This window comes from Berghia stephanieae, chromosome 5, assembly GCF_034508935.2.
Source record: "Berghia stephanieae isolate SIO BIC M18660-M18661 chromosome 5, UCSD_Bste_1.3, whole genome shotgun sequence".
Taxonomy (NCBI): Eukaryota; Metazoa; Mollusca; class Gastropoda; order Nudibranchia; family Aeolidiidae; genus Berghia; species Berghia stephanieae.
Genome location: NC_088364.1, coordinates 50,983,038 through 51,003,037, shown reverse-complemented (window position 1 = coordinate 51,003,037; position 20,000 = coordinate 50,983,038). Strand labels below are relative to the sequence as shown.

At 35.2% G+C, this 20,000-nt stretch overlaps 2 protein-coding genes across 3 annotated transcripts in view; both read right to left on the bottom strand.

Moving 5' to 3' along the window:
• LOC144973142 (uncharacterized) overlaps positions 1-6,547 on the bottom strand; it is a 52,551-nt gene extending 46,004 nt beyond the window's left edge. The window contains exon 1 of one of the 2 annotated variants that reach the window (XM_078915240.1): positions 6,100-6,547. In XM_078915240.1, the coding sequence (XP_078771366.1) occupies positions 6,100-6,110 (11 nt within the window). In that variant the 5' untranslated portion in view covers positions 6,111-6,547. Of the gene's footprint in view, positions 1-6,070 lie in introns of both variants that reach the window. The other variant, XM_078915241.1, reaches the window with a different exon arrangement.
• A 7,694-nt stretch (positions 6,548-14,241) lies between these two features.
• Positions 14,242-19,805, bottom strand: LOC144973964 (uncharacterized). Its single transcript, XM_078916854.1, has 3 exons — positions 19,729-19,805; positions 15,322-15,700; positions 14,242-14,967 (listed from the first exon to the last, which is right to left on the bottom strand). The coding sequence occupies exons 1-3, from the start codon at positions 19,803-19,805 to the stop codon at positions 14,242-14,244; spliced, it is 1,182 nt and encodes a 393-aa protein (XP_078772980.1).
• Positions 19,806-20,000: the final 195 nt, after the last annotated feature.

Genomic DNA, 20,000 nt, shown 5'->3' with positions numbered 1-20,000 from the left:
AAAAGATTTCGTTTATAACAGCTATATTAAAATCGATAACTGATAAGGATCGTAACTCATAGAGATATGATTTACAGTATGAAAATTATGAATTTTCCGCTTATCAATTTTGAAGGAATTCGTTAAAATGGAATGTTCGGTTAATTAAAACTTAAACAGTATAAACATACAGTATCTGAATATGAAGGAACGAATGACAATCCATAACTATCAATATACATTACTGACGAAAATACAAATGAAAGTGAACATTACACGCTTCCGACATTATTTTGATTACGAAATTCATAGAAATAGCCAAAGAGGATGACATAAATTTAATGGAGACTGCGGTCAAAAGTAAAAATTCATCAATTTATGATACAGTGTTTCTTCAAATATGTAGATGTGTTCAACGATAACAACAACAACAACAACAACAACAACAAAAACAACAAGATCAATGACAACAACAACAAAGACATACTGGACATATCAATCCTCACATCCTGAAGACGAGGATGATGACAAGGAGAAATGGAACGACTATAGAAAGATTTCGAGTATCACTCTATCCATTGAAATGTAATTTTTCTCCAGTTTGCAAAGGTTGAAGCATGCCTTTTTCCAGTCTTCCCTTGATATTTCATTTATTGCCTCGTTGGTGAGTGTAAATTTGATGTTCCTCCTCTCAATTTTTCCCTTTACTTGTGTCCAAATGAGCTCGATTGGATTGCGCTCACAGTGATATGGGAGAAGTCGTACAACCTCGTGTCAACACTCATTGATTAGACAGTCCGCTTTGAAAACAGTTTCTGGTTTGTTTCTTTTCACTAAAGAGTATAGTTGGGCCTTTGATAATAAATGGTCAGAATATGTAGTGCTGCTTGATTGGAGCCACGAAATCTTATCAGTTTTTATAGTTGCCGAAGTCGGAGCCTTGAAGTGATCATGGGCCATCGAATGGCAGCGTTGTTCAATACAAAGGCAGCAAACGGTTCTTTAGCCACTCTTCAAAAACCTCTGCAATGACCTTAGAATGAGAGTCTCTACCTTCCAGATGATGCAGAGAAGAAAAAAAATGGCATGGCATTCTTCTAAATACACAACATCTTCAATATCTGCAAGAATAACAATGATCCTCTGTCAAGAACCCATGAACTTTTTTAATCTACCCGAATTGTCTGACGTCCATTCCTTTGTGGTATGTTTAACTCTATCCTTACCGATCCTTTTCAGTAGTTTCCCAAAATGACAGGCTTACACAGTGTGACGAACGATTTTATTTCACTGCGTGTTTCTTTATCATTCGTCAGTGTCTCATTTAAAACCACTTTAAACCTAGTGGACGAGACATATATTTGATTAACACCTCCAGCTAAGATGATCAAAACATGGACAGCCTTTTTCCAATAAAGCTCTAGATTTCTCTAACGGAAATTTTGGTCGTTAGGTGGGAAGCCTTTCCATTGTATAACGGAACACTCACTTTCAGCTTAAGGCTTATTTACCTGTTCAAATTGTCTGCCCATTGTATCCATGCCTCCTGCTAATTACCTTTTCCAAACAAGACTCCAACGTGCATAGGCCCTGAGGACCTTGTCTCGTTCAAGAGTAGCTAAAATTACAATTAAGGTCTAGCTCTCCGGTAATTATCCGTTATTCTTTCTTACCAAAGCATCTGGATATCATTGGCTATCTAAAACAGGAACATTCTTCTGATTGGCTATTCCCATAATTCAGACGCGCTTTTTCATTTCACAAAATCAAATTCATCTCTGAATTTAATCACACACACGCTAAGAAGCCCAAGAGAGAAGAGCTATCCCTCCAATTTCAAACTTGTAAAAACTTCTCGGCTGGAGGTAAAATGAAGTATTGGTTAACATTCAAAGTGGAACGAGATATTACTGTGAATTCAATTTAATCTAGCATTACTATTATAGTTTGTATATATATTTTAATTGTGCTATTCCATGGATGTTCGTAAGTTGGAATACCTGTACAAAACTATATCTATATGTATCTTATACTATAGTTAACATTTGCTTATGATCTATGCTTTTATTTCAATTATATTCAATATGTATATTGTTTAAATGTCTGTACCCTACCGCCAATCGCCGGCCACACATCATAACCTCAATTATAATTAATAAAAATGAATAAAGAAATACCAGGGACACAACCCTGTTAAATTCTCATCATGTAAGATAGCTCGACTGTCAGTTGATGTTTGATGCAAATATACTAACTACCATTATCATGGAGTTACTGCTTCTCCTTGCCTTTGTCGGCAAATAAAGGCTATTATGATGTGTCGCTCAAGGACGATTCGGTGGCGAAAGACAAACTCGATTGGCTCTAAGACCTTGTTGTTTTAACTCTTAAATTGAAGGTCCTTTTCCGTGTCCTTGGAGCACCCAGTCGTGCCGAATCCCTGCATCCCAGTCCGTGAATAAGGGTAAACCCCTGATGTCAGCCTCTAAATACAACACACTGTTGTGAAGTCCAGAAAACTCTGCAAGCAGGCGCTAACCCTGGAACTGCTGATACATTCGCCTCAGTCAAGCAAGCCGGCGGGATAAAGATAAGCCAAACGGGCTTATACCATTTTCAAATGTATTTTCCACAGACACAAATGATTATATCAAAATAAATAGATAAATAAATAATAAATTAGATCCACTCAATTAGAGCTATTCTTCCTGATATCAAATAAATACTTATTCTTTCTATCCTTTCCTGTAACAATCTAATTAAACTTTATGTATAGAATTGTTATTATTGCATTTGGGCGTTACTATTGTCGTGACTCACTTGTTATTAATACAATTAAGTTATAAGGGACCCTAAGGCAATTCTTAATCACCCCCTATATTAAACCTGAGCCGTTTGTGATATAGGTTGAGTGGTGCAGCTGGTAACGAGAGCCATAGCGCGCATACTGGTTCGAATCCAGACCATTGAGCTATCGGTTGGAATCGATCCCACAAAAATAACACACAACCCGCCACACCCAGCAGAAAAATTGATTTTTAAAACTCAAACAAGCTCTCTACAAAACAACTTTATGTTCTTATTAATGAAACAAAGACCATTCTTCAACGTTTGTGATGTACAAAATAAATCTGAATTTTCAAAAATGTACAATGTGTCGTAACAAATGTGACGATTTTGCTGCAAGGAGAGGGTTAAGTTCACTCAGCTCTATACATATTTGGATGATTTCCATATTGAAGTTATCTAGGATCCTTTTCCTATCATGTCGTTCCACACTGGTGATCTCTCTGTCGTGTTTCGAAAACCATCTTCTCGGGGTTGATTGTGAAATTCCAATTCCATAGCTGTCCTCTTTAATGGCTTATCGATAGGTACAAGTAGACTTATTTTCGCAGCTTTAAGAGAGTGGAACTGATAAAGGTATCGTATCGTATAGATAGTGTGTGCTTGGCAAGGAAGCTCACAACATTGCCATCCGGAAGTATAACGGACCAACTCACAAAACTATGTGAAACCTTAAACGTTTATAGATAGAATGAAGATGACGCCACTCAGGTCTTTGTTATTGTTTTTTGTCATCCGTGATTATGAGTAATTCTCACTATACTGCATTAAACAGACTATAAAAGTTCATGGTTTCACATAGTTTTGTGTGTTAGTCCTTTCTACTACCGGATGGCAATGTTGTGAATTTCTTAGCCAAGCGCACACTAATTATAGTCTGTTTAATACAGTTTAGTGAGAATTACTCATAAACGAGGATGGCAAAAACAAAACAAAGACCCAAGTGACGTCAACTTCATTCTATCTATATTTTAAACGCGTTTATGTTTTAAAAGCCTTTAAATGATCTGTGAAACGTTCGTGCATAAATACAATTTTTCAAAGTTATATAATAAATAGGTACGTAACTAAATACAAATTAAATTCCCTTTATTCATCCCATTGGGGAAATTTGTCACTTGGGTCTATTCCAAGGGGAGACTGGAATAACCCAGGCGTCAGCCGCAGTACAGCACCGCAAATTGATCTAGCGCACGGTGACTTGCTCAAGACCACACAGCGGTTTAGAGTAGCTTTTTTTATAGGTATTAAAGAAGAAAACTTTTTTGATATGGCATCAACTTGGTACAAAATCTATATTCAGTAGAAAAACACGCGCCATTAAAAAATTGACAGTAATTAACCTTTAAAATGATATATGACACAACGTAATGACAGATTTGAGTCAAAAGATATAACAGGGGAAATAAGTGTGACTTATTTTGCAGGTCTGATAACCCAATTCCTAATGGGCTCATTGTTGTAACGGAAATCTAAAAAAAAAGACGCAAAATTGTGTCCATTACAATAATGTTTAACTAGGCCCATAAGGTTCTGATTTCAGACCTACATAATGTACACGTCGATTTAAACATTCGGGCTTCAGTTACCTCACTATTGAAATTTCCATGTCTCAAATTACCCCTTTGAGGCCCCGCTTTAAGGAATCACCGATGCGTGCTATGTAGATAATACCAGAGACGTTAATATTGTATTGCTGTCTCAGGTAGTACCATCAATATCAGTTTCCTTTGTTCAATAATAGATATACTCATTAGAGATAACTGTAACTGTGTTTGATAATAAAATGAATGTAATTGGAGCGTGAAGGGTAATGGAAGAATCATTGAGGACTCATTTTACGGTCATTGATGTATGTATCTACATTATATCGAGTGCGAGAAAAACATCCCGGAAAAGTTTAGAAACCTGCAGCCGCCAGACCAGTTATAGATAATATAAGTCAGAAATGTGACTACAAATCAAACACCATTATTCAAATTTATGTATACTATTTTTCAAAAAAATATATTGAAAAAAATTAATTCTACGATTGTTTTAATAAACACACCGCAAAAATGCCACATCAAGGATTTCGGACGCAGATAGTTCTCACATTTGGATGTGATCTTAGATTCCTTTTTGCTGCATGACGGATATCCATAGCATTTTATCCAATGATCCAATTGCTTTTCTAATGTCTTGAATAGTAAGTCGATCCCATGCATTTTGAATGGACTCTTTTGACTCTGCGTGTAAAACGTTATAATGCCCTTTGAAACCACCAATGACCAAATGATGTTGTCCGTGGGATTCAAGTCAAGGTACAATACTGGCTATTCATCTTTGGGAATAAACCGAATATGATTTCTGCTTGTATTGAAAATTATTGTAAGAGGTAAAAAACGTATTCCAGGCTTTGCCTGATCGGTCATTTGTTTTTCAACCAGACGCGGCAACTTCTTACACTAGTAACACTGCACTGCTAACACAAGACGCAAATTTACACACACACACACACATACACACACACACACACACACACACTTACTCTCTCTATCTATATCTCCCTCTCTCTCTGTCTCACAAGCACACATACACACACACACACACATACACACATAACAAATTATACATAAAATGCATTGGCATTATAATTTGAGATCAATCATATCAAAACCACAACACGTCGTGGCGAATCTGATACATACATTAAATTTCAAGTTTTTGTTTGAAGCTATTTCGGGTTGAATTCAAACAAGACTGTTAAGCGAATTGTTTTCTGACAGAGAGAGTGCTGTTAACGGCCATTTTACACATGAGTACGTTAAAAGGATGTGAGTAAAGAGAATTTTCCAAAGAATTAACTATGCACCGCTCAGAGCGAGACTCGAACCCATGACATTCCGATCCGAAGACCACACAGAGGCATGACATGATACCAAATCAACGCAATGGCTCACAATCACAGTCTGCAATTTACACAACAGATAATATACCTTCAACTTTGTAGGGGGAGAAAGAGTGAATAGGGCGTTGCAGTAAAAAAATATTAAATAGCTACTTTCTTGACGTCATAAAATCTATTAGCACTCGCCCTCACTCATAACTTGTTTCATGCGAGAAACTCAAGGAGGCGAAGGTAAAAAAACGAAGAAGGTACGAAAAGCCAAGCTTGAATGGCTTGTGCAACACATGCAAAATTATACTTCTATCAATTATTATGCTATGCTCTTCTCATGCCTAGCACAAATAAACAGTAAACAGAGTATAAAAAGAAAGCAAAGATCTTACCCTTCTGGCATTGTTCTACCTTTATTTCCAAAATGAAATTTTAAAATATCACAACTAAACAAATTTGCTACGGATTCGAATCTCACACAATTATATCAACAGACCGAAAGCTTTTTTTAAAAAGCTATAGTTGCATGTCAGGGCCTTCTAAAAATAGGTCGCCTTTTGGTCGCCTCGTTGCAGGTCTACGTTCAACTCCAAAAGATCCCATGAATGGGGGTAACGATCAATGCCCAATAAAAATGGCTATACACTATAAACACCAGTCCTCTGATGACACGGTGTTATCAAGAACTATTACTTGAATTGAAAAACATTGACGGTCTGTCGTTCTCTTCCTCTTCTGTCCCTCCACTCCTCCTTCTTTTCACATATCTTATGTTTCCACTTCCCATTCTCCCTTTCCACATCAACTCTTTGTCAATCATCGCAGTTACCTCTCTCTCTCTCTCTCTCTCTCTCTCTCTCTCTCTCTCTCTCTCTCTCTCTCTCTCTCTCTCTCTCTCTCCAGGCAAACTTCATGACAACATAACTTGTAAAGTTGTTTGTACCGAATGCGTCATTACGCAATAAAAAATATAACATTATTATTATTAGGCCACCTCTATTCGCAGTAGTACTGCGTATAGTGATTTCCTCTATTTGCAATAGTACTGCGAATAATGATTTCCTCTATTCACAGTAGTACTTAAATAGTGGATAGCGTTCGTTTTCGTTATTCGCAGTAGTGCTGCAAATACTAGATATCAGTTATTTGCCTCCCGCGGTTTTTTGCCATTTCAAACGACAAAATTTGCCAAAATTTGCTATAAAAAATGGTAAAATTTGCCATCAAAATAGCAAAATTTGCCAAAAATTTGCGGCTAGTTTTACAAAAATCAAACAATTAAAACAACATGTACGGTAAAAAAATTGACACAATTGGGGCATTTTGTAGACTATTGATGTCACAACATGTCAACATGAATTTATTTACATTTTGAATGGCTTGAAATAATATAATAATAATAATGATAATAATAATAATAATAATAATAATAATAATAATGATAATAATAATAATAGCCATAGTAAGTAAGTAAAAAAAGAAGGAAGTAATCAAAATATTTTATTAACTATTTAGCTTCTTAAAGTTTGGGAAATCAAAGTCACAAACGCATAAAAAATTCAAAATTTGAAAAACTAATTAAGGAGAGGAAAAAACCCCAACTATTCACAAGGACAGAGAAACAAAATCCATTTTCCAATGGGGGCACATTAAATTTATATTCTCTACTTACTATCCAATTTTGAGCATTATTATTATTTCAATATAGGCCTAATGGGTTTTTGAATGAAAGACATGGAAAAAATCATGAAAAATCATAAGCATATCATGAAAACTATGTGCAACTTGTGGCTAAAAATGAAATTGCATTTCATGAAAAATATTTTAATAGAACACATTTTGTTTACATAAATGACAAATGTGATTAATTTCTTAGGAAAAGAATTAAACTTTGAAAAGTAAAATTTTTACAACTTTTCATAGCTTTTGTTTTAAAAAAAATAAAATAAAAAAATTGTCAATTTAGCCTAAAAACAACGAAAATTGCGGCTTTTTGCGGCCAAATAAAAATTTGCGGCTTTTTGCGGTCAAGGGTGAAATTTGCGGCCGCGAAAAACTGCGGGGACAGATTTGCAGTAGTACTGCAAGAGGGTTAGTTCAGTATTTTTTGTAGTATATCCTACGAGCCTAGTGTTTTATTGTATAGAGGATTGGGCGCAAAATATAAACTGCATTATTATTATTATTATTATTATTATTATTATTATTATTATTATTATTATTATTATTATTATTATTATTATTATTATTATTATTATTATTATTATTATTATTATTATTATTATTATTATTATTATTATTATTATTATTATTATTATTATTATTATTTTAAAATAATTTTTTTAAAATTTAAAGTTTTAAAAAAATTATTTTTAATTTTTATTATCATTTTTGTAATTAATTTTAAAAAATTTAATACTATTATTCTTACTTTGCGTTTCGTTGACGATGACGATGTGTCTGTTGTTGTGTTGTGATGGTGGTGTTGATGTGGTGATTGTGATTGTAGTGGTGGTGTTGATGATGTAGTAGTGGTAGTGATGATGACCATAAGGAGAATAATAATGATGTAATGGTAGTGGCGGTTGCTGTAGTTTTGATAACGATGTGGTAGCTGTGTAGGTGGAAGTAATGATGATGATGATGTAATGGTTGTGGTTGTAGTAGTGGCGGTGGTAGCGATGATGACGAGGATGAGGATGATGATGTAAAGGTTGTGGTGGTTGCTATAGTTTTGATAACGATGTGGAGGTTGCTGCGGTAGTAGTAGTAATACTGATATGGTGGTGGCTACAGTAGTAGAGGTAGTTAATTTATGGTAACTTCTATTATTTGCAGGAGCACTGAGATACGAGCCATGAGCAACGGCGAGAATGTGTGTGTGTGTGTGCCTGTGTGTGTGTGTGTGTTCGGGTGTTTGTGTAAGAGAGAGAGAGAGAGAGAGAGAGAGAGAGAGAGAGAGAGAGAGAGAGAGAGAGAGAGAGAGAGAGAGATTCCTGGAACTTTATAAAATATATTTGACTAACTGTAAATAAAACAATAAACAGGGACGGATCTATTCTCATTAAAGTAATCTGATAGATAAGCTTATAGATTTCAAGATGTGAACGAATGATCAAGTCGGAGAGGTAGGGGCGGTGAAATTTTCATGGATTGGATTGGGGTAACGAAAACAAAACAAAAACGATATTGTCAAGTTTCAGACTTGGAAGAAAAGTTGAAACGTTCAAAATCTCAATTCTAAGTCACACAAAATGTTTCAATCATCCCTCATTTTCTTTCCTTTTCAAACCAACACACTCTCATTAAACTTCAAGCCATTCGACAACAAGCCATTTTGAACAGAAAATACAGTGTTGTGTTCAGTGAGGGCACAAACACTAATTTTCAGAGACGGGAGAGCTCTTCTACTTACTGCGAATAGTGATTCTACCATGAAATAACTTCGCATTACTACTGCGGATAAGCACTTCGTTATTATTAACTAAGTGCTTATTTGCAGTACTACTGCGAATAATGATTTTGGGTTATTCCAGTCTTCCCTTGGGATAGACCCTAGAGACAAATATCCCCTTTGGGATGAATAAAGGGAATTTCATTTTTATTTTTATTTTTAACTTTTAATAAATTGCAATACTAATTAATTAGTGCGTAGTTAATCCCAAATGCTTTTTATATATATTGTTAATGGGCTAATATTGTTTAAAGTTCAACGAGCAAATATTCCTTTTGGTCAAATGCAAGAGAAACTGGTGATTATGTGGCTATACACTCCACAAGGAGAGTTGTAATATCATCGAGAGGCACCTGAATAGAACCTGCAGTGGAGGACACGTTTTTTAAATTAAATATGAAATAATGATTTTAAAGAAATTAAAATAACACTTATTTTCTTAAATCAAATGGAGGACACAAATGACTACACCAGAATAAAGGCATGGAGTAGAAGCCTTCTGACCAAAAACAAAGCCTCTGGTCTGACGGCTATGTGGTCTTGTGGTATGACACTCGCTTTCGGACGGATGGTCCTGGGTTTGAGCCTCACCCGGCGCATAGATAAATCCTTGGAAAAGGCTCTTTACTTACATATCTCGTACTCATAATAATAATAATAATACATGACATTTATAACGCGCATTTTCATCACTGGGTGATGCTCAATGCGCGAAACAATAATACAGTGACGTAGGATAAAAAATGTAATATCGTCTAACAGGCGTCATGTCTCGTCCTACATGTTACGTGTTGCTGTTGGTGAATAACCCTTTGTAAAGCGCTTCGAATACGTTTAGTGGATATTGCACTATATAAAAAAATCTCGAGCTCATGACCTGGGAGTAGATGAAGACGTAGATAAGCCAACAGAAGAAGCCAGAAGGGCCGCTGTTGAGACTGCGCAGAGGATTAAGTCAAGTATGTCGAGCAAGTCATGTCTTTTTGCAATCTGAACCATTTTATCAGGTTTGTTTAAATATCTATCAGACGATTTCAAATCTTTAAAAAGTGATAAACGTGCTATGCGAATGAGTATTTTGAAAAGGACCATAGTGCGAGGATATTATATTACTGTATTGAATTGTGCGTGTGTCAAAATGGTTACATTATATTCCCTTCATTCGAATGATAGATAAAGATCATCTTTTCTTGTGAAATTGTATAGCCATCCATAAAATATTGACAACACTAGCACATTAAAATACATAATGTAAACCACTTGAGAATTGAGATAATAATGAACTATGATATTCAACATAAAAATAAAAATAAATGGTTGTTACGTTATTGTTGTTTCATATGTGGTGATAAGATTATAATATTTTACTTACGGCAAGATATTCAACGGTGTAAGTATTATGAAAGGAATCAAATCACAAGTTTCAGATTCCTGAGTTCGTAATGGCTAAAGCAATAATATATTATGATCTTAGTCTTCGGTATCACAGCAGGATTGGTAGTTTTTTCAATGACTTTACCTGATAATTAAAAAGAAACCATGCAAATAACCACGTGTAAACTTGGCAGCCTAGACAGTACACAAGGTCATTCCAAAGTTATAATAATAATAATAATAATAATAATAATAATAATAATAATAATAATAATAATAATAATAATAATGATGATGATGATGATGATGATGATGATGATGATGATGATGATGATGATGATGATGATGATGATGATGATGATGATAATGATAACAACAATGATGATAATAATAGTAAAGATAATAATCTGCTTCAAATATAAGACATCATCTTTCTTCATTGGCAGGGACTTTATCACTGAAATAAAAGCACATATGTGACCCGCCGTCTCAAAACAGTATTATGTCTGGTGTGCTAAGAGCAGAACATTTAATGTATAGACACAAATAGATGAAACTTTGGGTAATAATACTTTATTGCATCTTGAAAAGGAATTTTTTTTTGTACAGACGTGTTATAGTTTACACAATTAGATAAAAAGATAATTGAAATATGATGTATATGTAAAGAAGGAGCAGTTCCACAACCAGAGCCGCTCTTTATTTGAATAATTTCAACACTGTAAAATAGTTACAACAGTCACTATAAATTGAAAACTGGGATCATTGAAAAACAAATAAATAAATAAATTAATATTTACATTATTTGGAAGTAAAAAAAGCGAAACAATTATATAAAATGATTATTGCTTGTTGTTATAAAGCCTAATACTGGACGGAAGAAAAGATTTTCGGTGTCTCTCTGTTTTTGTTGAAATAGAGAAAGGGCGACCACTCCTTCCTGAAATAATAACTGATGGTCTTAGTGGATGATACTGGTTATTTACTAATTTAGTTATTTTACTGATACAAAATTTCTCGTATAAAAGATTTGCATCGTGAACAATTATTTATCTAGCATTTGATGGATTTTTAAATAATTGAATTTATTTTGTTCCTTTCCACTGCTTAGCAATTGCCTCCCAAGCTGTTATACAGAATGACAAGAAACTTTCGATTACTGCTTTATAAAATAATGTGCTGAGGGTTTTATCTATTCCAAACTGAGAAATAGAATAAATAGAATAAATAGAAATTAAAGAGACGGCAAAAGCTGGATGTCTCTCATTTCTGAGGTTTAAAAAAAAAGAAGAGGAAATATAGAATTTCTTGCGTCATGAAAAGCGTACAGTTCGTCTTTCTTACTATTTTAATTCTATATTATTTACTTTTCGGGGTCCGGTTCATCCAGACATAATACCGTTTTGAGACGCTGGGCCACATATGCTAATATACATAACAACAAAGAAATATAAATGGTCTTCTTTTCGACACAACACGACAACTTCAATTCAAAAGTCATTGACTAAACCAAAAGTCAAAACTCAACCTTGGATCTGCTTTTCCCCAATTTTCCTAGCTTGATCCAGAACATCAAAGATTTTAAAAGTCATTTGCTTCGCTCAGGCTTAAAACTAGTACGTTTTTTACTAGACTGGTAAAAGACTAAATCTCGTAACCTAACATGAAAATGGGCCCTGGCCCCAATACAATGTCATAAAAGTGACAAAGTAAATATACACATGTGCAACGTTAATGCACACTACTACGATGGTTTATAACTTTGATTCAATCCTTACACACGAACGCATAAACCTACCCCTCACGCACACAATATCACACAAACAAACACACATATACACTTACAGACACATGAACAAATTACAAGGTAATACAATTTAGAGCTGGGAAATATGCCTAAAATATCATGTCCGTGAAATAGGAGCTCACATGACCGAAAAATATGAGTCTTCAATTTCTTTGTGAACGACTCCAGAGCCCTAAGCAGAGTCAGTGACTAAAAAAATCGGATTTCATGAGCGCTTTTTCGTCTCGGACTAGCAAGTCTCTTTCCTAGAAGTGGGCGTTGTAAGGACGGCTACTAATTCGGCTGTTTTGTGCTGGTAATGTCACGCTCTCTAATACACGATAGCAGGTAAGATACCCGCCTTCATACTGTTAACGCAAATGATTTCAAAGATGCAATTAACAACACATGCTCTATAGGTAATATTTAGTTTTTTTCTCTCCATATTTTAACTTACTTTTTCCATGATGAACCAAATCACTTGATATTGACTGTCGACTGTTATATACTGCAATGATGTTCATGATCAACTGTCAATTCTATATTTAGGCCAATGGAAGTTTCATTGAGACCGACTTACATTGAGATTAAAACTCAAAGAAATTAGACTTAAAAAACAAACAAACAAACCAAAACCCCCAAAATAAACAAACAAAATAGAAAGTGTGTTCTTATTAATCACATTCTTTCAGCCAGTTACAATGCAAACAGAATAACTTTTGTCTCCACTATACATTCTAATCATTGGTTTGGCTGTTCTTTGACGCAAACCCTTCGATTTCGGAGTCTCGTTGACTCGGCTCGCGAGCCTATATATTCCTTTTTTTGTTTTTATTCACAAAAATGTGTACTTTCGATGATCTGCACTTATCTTATAGTTTTTTTTAAAATGCCGGTGTCAATGGCAACAGGACACTTTTTGCCTAGTCATTCGTAACCGACGAACTGAAGCGCACTCAATCAAACAATAGCTACTATCTTGTTGACGCTATGACGTCTCCTTGTAACTAGTCTCAGACTAAAGAATTAAGTCTTGCCTCAGCAAACGACTAAAACTTGGCCAAACGTAGTCCGAAGGTACAGTGATTTTAGTCTCGGATTGCTTAGTCAACTAACATGAAATCCGATTTATTCAAGTCCTTGACTAGTCAGAGATAGAGACTAAACGCTAGTCCCCGTTCATGAAAACGGCCCCACGGTTCGTTCTTATGTAGATTGACTAAATTTCATTTTTACATGCAAGACTTTATAGTCTTAATAAGCCTGAGCGAAGTAAGTGAAAAAAAAATCAGTTCTTTGACTCCGTTGGATTTAGCCTAGAAATGGGAGTTGTGGGGACGTCGACTAAATCTGTTATTTTGTGCTAGTTCGATGTGTACATGTATGCAGGTGTGACATCCGAACCAACTTATGGCCTTGATTTAATATCGTTGTAATGGATAATATTTTGCGTCATTTTAAAAAAGATTTCCATTCCAACAGTGAGCCCATAAGGAATTGGGTTAAGCAAATAAGTGCACGTCCTACTAGTAAGTTGCTGGTCTTAATACTTTTTCAACGAAAACGATTTAAGTCGTACCAAATCCGGTACCGATTTTGTATCGTCTCGCTTTCCATTTGAACTGTAACCTTATTTAATTTACCATAGTATGTTGAATCTTAGATTGTTGAAGATATGTCCCCCTATATTCACTCCTGCCGTCAGCTGTATTTTACGTAGAATGAACTCGCTGTAGATGTTAAAATGGTCGGGAGATAGGACACATCCTTGCCTCACACCTCGTTGTTTGTGTGTGTACTCGCTGACCTCACTATCAATTCGAGCAGCCATTTTTTGCTCCCAGTAAATATTTCTAACGAGTCGAATGTCTTTGTCATCTTTATACAACCTCTGTAGAATGTCAACAACTCTTTCATGTTTTACACGGTCAAAGGCCTTTTTGTAATCAATAAAACATATATACACATCTTTTGCATTTCAAGATAGAGATCTATTAATGTTGTTAATGTGATAATAGCATTTCTTGTCCCACTATCTGGTACAAATCCAAATTGAAGATTACTGATTTCTGGTCTGATCTTATTCCTCATTCTCTCCATCAAGATACGAAGCAAGAATTGTGTAATATGACTAATTAAACTGATTGTTCTATGAAGTCCACATTTGTTGGCTCCCGGTTTCTTTGGTAACATTATGAATATTGATTTGCTCATTTCACTGGGTATCTCCCTAGAATCGTAAATTAAATTCACCATGTCAGTTAATTTATCAATTCCCCAATCTCCAAGTGCTTCAATCAATTCTACATGAATATTGTCAGGTCCAGGTGCTTTCCCTCTCTTCATCTTTCTGAGAACATTCTCTTCTTCAGCTTTTAAGATAGATGATCCTTCTATGGAGTTATGAATTTGCGGTTTGTTCCCTCTTTCATCATGGAACAGCTTCTCGATGGATTCCGACCAATGTTGTAATATGCTGTTTTTATCCATCAGCACTGTACCGTCTTTAGCCTTAATGCAGCCTGTTTGTGTACATTTACTCTTCCTGTTCACTTCTTTGATCGTGTTGTGGAAGGTTTTTGGGTCTTTTGAATAGCCAGCTCTTTCTATTTGTTCACATTGCTCATTCAGCCAGACTTCCTTTGCCTCATTACATCTTTTTTTTTATTTCTTTATTTATGCTTTTATACATTGCCTCATTTCCCTTAACACATATCCTCCTTTCCATCAGATCCAATATTTCCTGTGTTATCCATTTCTTTTGTTTCTTCGTAGTTATTTTAGGAATGTGTTCCTCGAGTGAGTCAGTGATAGGGTTCCTGAATGCGAGATATTTTTCTTCCAACTGTGATATATTACTAAGTACATCATACCTATTTTTTTTACAGATACAGAAAACTGTTCTTTTAGTTTGTCATTGGTATTTAGATATTCAATGTGAAATATTGTTTGTGTTTTAGATCTTTTGAGTTTTTTCATCTTTAATTTTATTTTACCTACCACGGTCACTGTTGCAGTCTGCCCCAGGCACTGATTTTGTCTGTTGAACGGCGTTTCTGAACTAATCTGTACAATAATGTAATCAATCAGATTGCGTGTCTGATCTCCAGGGCTCATCCAAGTCCATTTCCTCCTCGGGTGATTATCAAACCATGTGTTGCTGATGAACATGTCATGCGTTTTGCACCATTCTATTAGCCTTTCTCCTCTTTCATTGATCTGTCCTAAACCATGTGATCCAACAACATCTTCAATTTTTCTGTCTCCAACTTTGGCATTAAAACTCCGATTACAACCTTGATGTCTTGAGATCCAAATAGTTGCCAGGCTTTCTCTAGGTCGTCGTAAAACGCTTCTATTCTCTTCATATGACACTGATCTAATCGCAGAATCAGAAAAAAAGAGTTACAAGAACTACTCGATAATGTGGCCAAACATAGCGAAGACATAGGGTTAGAACTCAATGTGAAAAAAACAGAATGTATGGTTTTGAGCAGAAATAATGTTAAACCGCCCTGCAAATTATCCTATCAAAACGAAGAGATCAGGAGAGTTGAAAGTTTTACATATGTGGGATACATTATTACATCTGATGGTAGATCCACCCATGAAATTAAAAGAAGAATTGCTTTAGCAAAGAACACATATAATCAATTAAAGCAACTCATGAACAACCACAACATTGAGATGGCAACAAAACTCCGGGTAATGAAATCATACGTGTGGTCTGTGCTTCTTTATGGCAGCGAGTGTTGGAAGATTAACAAAGAATGTGAACGTAGAATAACTGCAGCCGAAATTTGGTTTTATAGACGCACTCTTAGAATATCATGGAAAGATAAAATAAAAAACGTATTAAAAGAAATTAGAGTACGACCAACTTTGGTAAACACCATCAGAAAAAGAAAGTTAAAATTTCTCGGACATATTAACAGAAAAAACGGAATTGAAAAGATTGTAATTACGGGTAAAGTTGCTGGGAAGAAAAGAAGAGGGAGACAGAGGATAGATTACATTGACAATCTGAACGGATGGATTGATGGAGGAGGAACAGGAATCGAGCTATTGAGAAGGTCTGAGGACAGATATGGTTGGAGGGACATGATCGCCGATGTCTGCAACAGGCCTGGCACTTGATGATGATGATGATGATGATGATGAATCAAGTCATGTGATCAACGCAATTGCTTCCGTTTGATTTGTCAACACACGCATAAATTGGACCAAAAAAAACCCCAACAAAACAAACAAAACAAAAAACAAAACAACCCCTCAAAAATCACCAACAAAAACAATACCAACAAAAAAAAAAAAAACCAAACCCCCCAAAAAAATAAAAATCCCCAAACCAAAAATACAAAACCCTAAAAAAAAAAAACACAAACAAAACAAAACAAAGCAAGTTAAAAAACTAAATAAATATTAAAAAAGACAACAAAAAAAAAACCAAAAAAAAAAACAAAACCGTAAAACCCCAAACAAAAACAGTACAAAATAAAAACAAACAAACGAATGTGTGTTTCCTATTAACCACATGATTTCACATTATTTCAGTCAATAGGTATAACAGCAAAACAATTGTTGGTTTAATATTGTACTTCCTAATCATTGTTCTCTTCTTCGAAGCGAATCTGCTTCGAATCTCGGGTGAAATTCTGACTTGCAACTCCCGAGCCCGATCAGTGTTAGTTATTTCTTTTTTCTTTTTTTTTTTTTTTTTGGTCTATACCCACAAAAATGTGTACTTTCGATGACCTGTAATTATATAACAGCTTTTTTTTTTTTTAAAAAAAAAAAGCCAGTGTCAATATCAACAAGACACATTTTGCCTGTGCCTGTCATTCGAAACCGACATATTTCCCTTCCGAATCGAAGCTCCCCGCCATTTATTTTTTTACAATGAAGGTTTCCCAACTACTCGCCTGAGACAAGTGGCCAAGACACGGGTCTGAGGGGACGTTATTTTGGTCGGTGACTTTATTTTTTAGTAAGCTCACATAAGAAGTGTTTTTTTTTCCTTCCAAAGTCACTGCTACTCATTCTATTTTAGACGGGTCCCTGATGATAAATTTCTAAAGGCAATTTATCCCATATTTTGGGACCGGAACAAATCAAGTTTTTTTCCCCGGCTTTTAGTTTAGTTTTGGGGATTTTTAGAGGTTGTTTTTAATCGGAAGAGGAACACATACATTTTTGCGGTTCACACAATATATCATTCAATGAGCTCCGTCAGAAAAGAAGAGCGCTGTTCACGACACCCACTTTGGACAGGGATACCCTAGGACTACAGGTCGTGAACCATTTCCCTTCTTCTTTTATCTTTTGGCGTTTGTGACCCAAGCGTTGCACACACTGACGTTTTATTCTCTATCTTTCTATCCTTGTATGTCTAAAATGGAGGGTCCCGATAATCAGTTGGCGGAGCAATCGCTTCATACTCAAAGGTACCGAGATCGATCCGGGGTGCAGTCGATATTTTTTTCTTCCGACCTCCTTGTCCACCCAGCAGTGAATGGGTAGCTGAATCTGTTAGATTTGGCGGAAAGTACTTTGGGATAAACTAGCGTCCTAACCAAAGGATAACAAGCAATTGTTATTGTCCGTTTCATGATATAGAAAACCGGGATAAACTCCAGGTCCATGGGCCGAATGGCTCTGAAGGGAAAAAATGTTTAGATAAAAATGTCTAGATAACGGTAAAGCATGGATAACAAACAACAAGCTTAAATTTAACTAGGATAAAACTGAGCTGATTGTATTCAAAAAGACAGGAAAGAATATATTCATTAACCGTTTGTCCCTCGGAGAATCTATTATTAAAAATTCCAATGTCGCTCAAAACCTGGGTTTCTATTTTGACATTCACCTAGACATGCACGCACACATAACAAAGTGCTGACAGCGGTTCATAGCGCTCTCCAAATGATATGCAGAATACGAACTGTTATTGATGACGATACATGCAAAACACTCATCCATGCCCTTGTTAACAGCCGCTTGAATTATTGTAAATCTCTCCTGTACGGCCTACCAAAAACATCGCTGAACAGACTATAGTTGATGCAAAACAAAGCTGCTCGTATAGTTACAAGGACAAAGCCTTGGGACCAAATAACACCGGTCCAATAGAGAAAAATATAATACACAAAATCGCATGTTTTGCTTACATTTGCCTTCACCATACATCACCTGAATACCTTGAATGCCTTGTGAGGGAATATAGACCAACTCGATCTCTGCGATCCGTCAGTTCTTCGCTAATGGAGAAAACATCCTAAGAACAAAGTTTGCTGAGCGTGCTTTTGCTTTGCATTTTCGGCTCCAATCATATGGAATTCTTTATAGCCTAAAACCCGAATGTGAAAGTTTACGTCTTCAAACGACATTAAAAACAAATCTTTTTCATTCTGCTTTTCGTGATTCTATGTGAACTTCGAACAAGATGTGTGTGTGTGTGTGTGTGTGTGTGTGTGTGTGTGTGTTTGTGTGACTGTTGTGGTGATTTCGTAGTCGAATGAATGAACTTGTGTGATACCAAAAAACAACTGTTGTACAGCACCTCTGGGCACTATTTGTAGATACTGGCGCTATATCAAATAATAATTATAATAATTGAAAACTAAAATAAAATGAACAAAAACATTGTACAATTTTGATTTTTGTTATATTTCTTATAATATCTGATATGAATTTATAAGTCACCATAAAAAAAGATAAGGCGTAACAATAAATACATGGAATAGATACATCAAGCATAAAGCGATCACTGGGCGTTCAAAATTCAATAAGCAACAAAGAAAGGAAATAAGCACATCTAAACATAAAAGTTCTTAGGTAAAATAAGAACAAGAAAAAGAACAATCAAAATAGAACCAACGTGTACTTATTTGTTTTGGGCTCAGTCTTGTGTTGAATATACTCACAAATCAATTTATAATACTTTCCAATACAATAATGTTAAATCAAACCAATAATTATTGCTCTCTGTTACGAGACCTGCAGATAATATGTGCATGTCGAACGGGACAGATAAATGCACAATTACTTGCATGAATTATCTTTCCTTTACAAGTGTTCCGAATGGTCTCCACAACGCCCAACACATTTTCTGTATTCTAACAATGAAATTTTGGGAGAATCTCTTGCATGATAATTTATAACTTGCGACAATGTCAATTGTTTTTATACTTCTAAATATTTAGAGATTAAACCATTTATTTTAACTAATATGTTTTACAAAAACTAGCATACTCAATTAAAATATATGAAAATATAAAACAAGCAAACACACTATATTGTATTATATTTGAAGTATTGTCATAAACATACAATGCTCTATTAAAAAACATAGTCGAGATGGATTGTATAAACTTTTTGGAGATTTTCTCTCCTTTTCTTATAAATTACAGAGCTGATAGCTCAACTGGCGATAGTAAGTAGACAATACGGAGCAAAGGCTGTACAGCTGAGCCACGCTTCCTCATGAAAATATAAAACGAGCAAACATATTACATTGTATCAGGGACGGCTGGTAATATTGGGCAGGGTGGGCAAATACCAGCCTGTTTTTTTCAAGTTATAAGCTGTATTACCAGGTCCGAAATAATCTAATTTAAATTAGATAATTTTAAAAGTTAGTACTTAAACTTGATACTTCAAGCTGAAATCAATTTGTATGT